General features: G+C 38.6%; 1 protein-coding gene across 1 annotated transcript; it reads left to right on the top strand.

Moving 5' to 3' along the window:
* Nucleotides 1–973: 973 nt before the first annotated feature.
* On the top strand, nucleotides 974–6,887 carry parp16 (poly (ADP-ribose) polymerase family, member 16). The gene is made up of 7 exons (XM_044357176.1): nucleotides 974–1,054; nucleotides 2,125–2,321; nucleotides 4,092–4,229; nucleotides 4,319–4,525; nucleotides 4,761–4,932; nucleotides 5,036–5,180; nucleotides 5,849–6,887. Exons 2-7 carry the CDS (start codon nucleotides 2,133–2,135, stop codon nucleotides 5,982–5,984), a joined length of 987 nt encoding a protein of 328 aa, XP_044213111.1. The 5' UTR covers nucleotides 974–1,054; nucleotides 2,125–2,132; the 3' UTR covers nucleotides 5,985–6,887.
* The last annotated feature ends 56 nt before the right edge of the window (nucleotides 6,888–6,943 follow it).

Below are 6,943 nucleotides of genomic sequence, written 5' to 3'. Positions count from 1 at the left end.
GTCAACAAATTAAGTATGATGCACTGTTATAGATTTAACAACCCAACAACATATAAATTAGCCTAGTTAAAGCTCTCACCTTGAGCAGAGACATTTAAATGCTGCCTGCTTGCACCAAAAATTATAATCCACATATACTGTATAAACATTTGATACTCTGAAAGGTACAATTCTGCACTAAAGATGTGTTTACTTACAGTATTGTAAATATATTTTGATGATAATACTTCTGTACTTTAAATTTTGAATGCAGGAGCTTTACTTGTAGCAGAGCATTTTTACATATTAGGCTACTACTTGTACTTGAGTTGATCATCTTAATACTTCTTCCACCACTCTTTTTTATGCTGATGACAGTGATTTATTGTGACAAAAAAAGAATAACAGATGAAGTGTCACCAGATATCAGTATTTTTTAGGTAATATGTAGGTTATTCTCGGTGATCATCAGTGGAATAAAGTTAATCAGGCTTAGTAGTAGTAGGCATTAACCTTTTTTGATTTGGATGTAAACTGCGTGATTTTCACACACTACCTGTATCGACCACTTGGCTGGAAATGTTCTAATGATACAGATGTTTCCACAAATACATAGATAGCCAGGTAGTTGTGGCCTGGTTGTCCATTCTTTCAGTATTTTTACGGCCCTATACCTGGTAAAGTTTGTATATGGTTATGTGCAGAAGCTGTCAGTGTAAATAGTGCTATGTTGTGTCCGCTGTCGAAACTTACATGACTGGAATGCTGCGTTCAATGTCTAATTCAGGGCTCAGAATGGAAAAGCAGATATAATGCACACTGAAAATGTACTGACGTTTTTCACCAAAGGTAGTTGCCTATAATTTATTTATATGGCTTCCACACTTTCCTATTCCCTTATATATATGCTCGTTTCGGCTGCTTTGGAAACATGAACATTATTGCGAGTTTTAAAGTTGTAATTCCTACGTGTCCATTTGCTTACATTTCGTGATTCTGACAGCACTTGAAGGCAGCAGCGCCTGGAGGCACCGTTAGCTCTTCCTGTAGTGTTATGAGTTGAGCACAACTGAAGGTAAAGGCAAATAATCATATGAAACTTCTGTCTGTCATGTGAAATAGGCCCTTTTGCTACAGAACTGTAGTCCTAATACCTTCAGGGTCACACCGTGAGCCGACAGTGTTGCATTTATCATTAATAACTTGGCGATAGCTATGTTAGCAGCTGTTCGTTTGTTGTAGCTCCGTTAGCTAACGTTAGCTAATGTGAACGTAGCTTCCTGTCTTAGTCAACAGGATTTGCATTCGTAACTAACCAAATACAGGAACTAAACAGTAGCTTTAAATGAAATAACATTAGCTATTCGTGAGCACACAACGTTGCACACAAGTGGGACTTCTCGTGTTGGGGTGTCAGTTTTTGTTTTTGACGTTAACCATAGAAGATCAAATAACATCAGTGGTGCAAGAAGTATCCAGGTCGTTTACCTAAGGAAACAAAGCAATGTGAAAATACTCCATTACAAGTGAAAGTCCTGCATGAAAAATCGTAGTGTTAACAGTAAAATGTAGTTCAAGTATTAAAGTAAACGTAGTGGTTTGGCCCCTCTGACTGATAGAATATTATAGAGTATATGACATTATTAGATTATTAATACTGAAGCATCAGTGTGTAAGCAGCATGTTACTGTCATAGCTGCTGGAGGTGGAGCTAGTTTGAACTACTTTATATACAGTTAGCTAGTTTAGTCTAAGTCTTACCTCCAAAGGGTCACCAGATAAATCTGAGGGGTCATGAGATGATTAATGGGAGAGAAAAGGAGAAAAAACAAACAAATCTGATACACAAATCTGTTCTTAGTTTTTGGACTTTGGGAGAACAGAAGAAGGGAATTTGGACATTTCCTTCTTAAAAAAATGACTCAAAACAATTAATGTATTATCAAAATAGCAGATTAATTGATATTGAAAATACTCATTACTTTCAATCCTCAATGAAATGGTCTGGGAAATAGAGGGAAACTGATTCTGATGGAAGTACTCAGCTGTTTCACAACTGTGTAGAGGTGCCTGTCTTCTGTTAACACCTAACTTAATTTTTGGCTGTGCTTCACTTTTGTCTAATCTTATCACCTTTGTCTGCAGTGCTGGGAATGCAGCCACCGCTCCCACCTGAAGCGGTCAGAGAGCTAGTGTGCTCCTGTCTGCACAGAGACCCAGTAGCAGCAGACCTCCGCTGCAGCCTGTTTGTTGCTGCTGCACAGAACTACAAGAGGGACTCTTTGCTTCGACCCTTCCCTCCCAGATACATAAGTGGTGACACTAAAGACTTTGAGGAGCTGGTAAGAGATACAGTGTAGTGACAGTCAAAAACTTTTGAATACCTTATGTTGTAGAATTTATGCTTACATGTCAAGCACTGAAGTCCTTTTAAGTACTCTAATTCTTGATATTATAACTATACAACACAGGCAGTAAGTGAATTGAGAAAAAAATTGTGACTTTTTACGTCTTTAGAAAGTACACACATTCATTCATCATGAGCGTGCATGTACACATGATGTACATACACTTGGTGGCAGTAATGTGCTGTGAAAGGTAGCGTTGTGTCAGTTAAAGAGGTGAAGAACAAGACTGCATACCAGTATAAATGATGCAGATTAAAAACAATAAACATGACTTTGCAAATGGTTTAAGAGGCAGAAAATGTTCGAGAAGATATTAAAAATGCCTTTGGTGAGAGATGTTGCAAGCACATCAAACATAACAGTTTGTTTACAACCAAAATGCTACAGATACATTTAATAAAGCACATAATAGGAGTCCTATAAAGATTTGAGATCTCTTCAGTTAGCAGGTACTTAAAGACATACTATGCAGGATTTTCCTTAAAAAAAAACAATGTATAGACTCATACAAAAGTAATCCCTCTCAATCATCACTTATGACCCACTAGAAGTGTGAGGTGGTGTATTTATCTACAGAGATCATAGACTCACAAGTCAGTCTCTAAACACTTCACTCATCTAGAGACTGAGAACAATCTCCCAGCTTTTGTTGTTAAAACTGAGTGGAAACAATTTGAGAGTTAAAAAAAAAAAATTGTGCATTGCAGAACCAATCCAAAGTCTTCAGGGCAGCCCTTCATATCAGGGCAGTGACATTCAGTTCACTATGGAGGAGAATGAGGGGAGAGCATCATTTTTGGTAAGGTGTGCCCGTCACACAATGTAAGGGGCGTAGGTTTGTTAGCAGCCGTTCTCACCGCTGTACAAGCAATTACCGTGCATTGAGAAATCCCCAGACAATCGGTAGGTGGGGAGATCTCTGATTGTCTGGTATCACAACACTACAGAGACTCTACCCTCTGCCTGTATATTCTTATTATTTTACTGTGTTCGGGATGCTTCTGGGCGCGTGTTGGTCTGTGTGTCTCCTTGACCAAGGGTGGAGTTGAGCTACACACACGCAGAGCAAAGAAGCCACAGTGGACAAGATGAAGCTCTGCATTCACACAAAATCCAGCGATGCAACACTTTCCAATAGGGTTGTGCAGAGGTGTGGGTGTGTTTATTTGTGCTTCAGAATGTAACCACCGTGTCAGAAAATAACATTTTATTTATCTGATTCACGGCTTTGTTCTCACCAGCGCCACTCACTGTCTTCATTCTCTCTCTCGCATGTCAAGCCAGAGGGGAGGGGCCAACTTGTGCTGTGTGCTTACAAACACTAACCAACAAATCCTGCATAGTACACCTTTAAAAACAAAGATTTATGTCTTTGGTAGGACCTTTAAAGTCACTCATCATTTATCATGGGAAGCATCAGCTTTTATACATTTCTTACACATACAGTAAACTTTAATTGTAGGTTATTTACAATGTGTGTGTCTCTAATGTTTGATCAGAAATGATAAAATGGTGTAAGAAGGTGTTCAAAACATTTCATTTGGTCGTGTAGAATAACTTATATGGTCAGTTGTAACACAAGAATCTGTGATGGTGGCATTGATGAAGAGATGATAACAACTCAGTGTCAAACTGACACATGGTGCAAAGACAATAAGGTTTTACATACTTTAAAAGGGAAAACAACCTTTTTTTTTTGTCTAGCTGGCAGATGTGAACTCTTTTCCTGGTGTGAGAGAGTTGGTGAGACTGCGACCTGGAGAGGGAGATCATCATCTGGCTCTCGCGCACTGGATTCTCTCTTCAAAGAGCTTTGCTGTGAAGACCCTACAGAAAGACGAGGTAGGTCATGACAAGTGTAAATATATAAACCACAGCGTCTTTAACCGCTTCCTTATTTGCTCACGCTGTGCTTCTCGGATCCTCACCAGTATGCCAAACTTTGTAACTTGATGGAAAATGAAGGAGTTTCTGCGCCTGTGCCAGACTTCCTGTTTGAGCTGGAGTACTGTGACCAGATGAATGCGAGGTTTGAGAGAACGAGAGCAGGCAGAGACGTCTTCTATGCATTCCACGGGAGCCGCCTGGAGAACTTTCACTCAATCATTCACAACGGGCTGCACTGTCACCTCAACAAGGTCGGTGCAGTCGTCACAGCTTCACCTCTTCTGTGGCAATGACAGGCTGTTTCAATATTGTGGAAAATACTAGAATGCTCCCTTGTAGGCCTTTATTATACAATATATTTCATGAGATATTATCCAGTTTGTTAAAGATTGGTGATTCTTCTACTGTTTATACCAGTTGTTTCTAATTGATATGGAAACTTACATCTAGTCGATCTGGTTTCCTTTTTTTGCATGTCGTGTGCAGAACTCAGTGTTTGGAGAGGGGACCTACCTCACCAGTGACCTCAGCATGGCTGTTCTTTACAGTCCCCACAGCAGCGGTTGGCGAGAAAGTCTCCTGGGTCCACTGCTCAGCTGTGTTGCCTTATGTGAAGTCATTGATCACCCAGATGTAAAGTGCCAGGTGAAGAAAAAAGGTGCGTTAACCATGTGTCACCCTGTTCACACAGAATATGAATCCAGTAACACTGATGTTTAAATCGCTGCATAATATAATCACCCACTTATATCCCATTTCAGACTCTGAAATCATTGACCGGCAGCGCTCGAGGGCAAAAAACAGTGAAGGAGGTGACGTACCGCAGAAGTACTTTGTGGTTACCAACAATCAGCTTTTGCGAGTCAAGTACCTGCTTGTTTACTCTCAGAGGAGGCACCTGTCCAGGTAAGAATCTCCACTTTGGGCGAATGATACAAATATACAGAAAGTATGTACAAGTAAAAAGCAAAGTTTATATAAAAAAGAATATTTGTGTGAATGTTTATAACTCCACACAAGCTTTACAAGGTATAACTTCACTTTCACTGGCGTGCTGAGCTTAGTGTGATATAGTGAAGTACAGGGATGCTTATACATATAGCAATAGTGCTTATTGATACAGATGCTTCCCGTTATTTTTGGGCATTTTCTGCCTTTATTGGATAGAAGGCAGTAGAGAGCTGACAGGAAATGAGGGAGGGGAGAGAATCTGGATTACATGTAACAATTGTCCCTGACCAGATTTGAACCAGGGACATTTAAATTGATTCTTTTATAGGTAATTATTCATAGTTTTACAAATAAGATGTTTTTTTTTGGCTTTTAGTAGAAAAAAACAGTCTTAAAGTTTTGTTGCCGCTTTACAACAAATAGAGCCAAATGGAAAAAGAAAACAGTTGAAGTATAGCTTCCTAGAAGCTTAAAGAAATAGATAAATAACTTTAAAAAACAAACTGTAATATTGCTAGAATATACCAGATATCAGACTAAAATCTTGGCCTGCTGTGTTTTAGGAAGGTGAATGAGTTAGTTTGGGTTGGTCATCGTTCTGGTTTTGTGTTTTTCCTCTCCAGACATTCCCGCAGCACCTCCTGGCTCCTCAGACACCATTTTGCTCTCATGATGAGTCTCTATCTTCTGCTACTCATATTTATCGGTGCCTTCAACTCCACCACCTTCATATCCTTTTGGAACAGGCTATTCAGGTGACAAGACAGCGGGACAGACGGCCTGGATGTTTATCCACTGTGCCTTCCTGATCAGAGACTGACTGGAGGCCTGAGCAGCGATTTTATGCACCTTTTTATACTGTTTTCTCTCGACTATCTTTCCTTTCTTAATTTGTACAAATAGTTATAATTACTGTTATATCAAGATAACATACAGTACCTTTTCAAATAGCAGCTATGTGTTAATTTCATTGAAATGTGCAATGAGACATTTTTCATTTTAAAGATGTAATGCAATCTTTCAACTGTAATTGTATGGTTTAGTAAACATCGTCATCATTTTGTAGATAAACTCTGTTGCTGTGTGGTTTTAGTCGTCTGAGGACAGTTTTATTACCCAAAGGGGGAAAAGAAAGAACTTTACATTAAAAATAATCTTGTTTAAATAAGTATGAGTGATTGGGACAACATTGAGACGTCTTTTTTTTTTGTTTGTTTGTAATGTCTTTCTAGCACATTAACTGATCATGCTGGGTGATTAGTGTAACTGGTACCTGATGGACAGTCTGTTGATCAGGCAATAATGACAATGTTCCTCTTTAAATGCTTGCTTTTTAATGGTATACTTTTGTATTTCTGAGTTTTTGGGAAATTAACGAGTAAGGACTTTTTATAACTCGTGATTTAAGTGTAACTTTATGGTATTTAACATAAAAGTTAGGTTTGATGAAGGAGAAATACATGAGTTGGCCATTCTGGTGATTCTAATATAGAGTAAATGGGTTGTAGGAAGGACAACCTAATTTATGATAATTTAGGATATGCTTTTATACTATTATAGCAGTCGAGAAGGTGAGCTTAAGAACGTCACAAAAGCAACGAGTTCTTAAAATTTGTTATCATTTTTTGACACTAATAAAAATGATTCTTTGTTGATTTTAAATTTGGCTGAAAAATCTTTTATGGGTTTGAGTGAAGTTAGTTTGTCCTGAAGTTGAC

Source organism: Thunnus albacares, chromosome 7 (assembly GCF_914725855.1).
Source record: "Thunnus albacares chromosome 7, fThuAlb1.1, whole genome shotgun sequence".
Classification (NCBI taxonomy): domain Eukaryota; kingdom Metazoa; phylum Chordata; class Actinopteri; order Scombriformes; family Scombridae; genus Thunnus; species Thunnus albacares.
This window is presented reverse-complemented; position numbering and strand designations above follow the sequence as displayed.

What these genes read in the sequence shown, in the direction of transcription:
- parp16 (XM_044357176.1), top strand. Translation starts at nt 2,133, where the DNA reads ATGCAGCCACCGCTCCCACCTGAAGCGGTCAGAGAGCTAGTGTGCTCC. An exon ending in GTGCCAGGTGAAGAAAAAAG is followed by an intron (nt 4,933 to 5,035) that starts GTGCGTTAACCA and finishes ATCCCATTTCAG; the next exon opens with ACTCTGAAATCATTGACCGG. An exon ending in CAGAGGAGGCACCTGTCCAG is followed by an intron (nt 5,181 to 5,848) that starts GTAAGAATCTCC and finishes TTTCCTCTCCAG; the next exon opens with ACATTCCCGCAGCACCTCCT.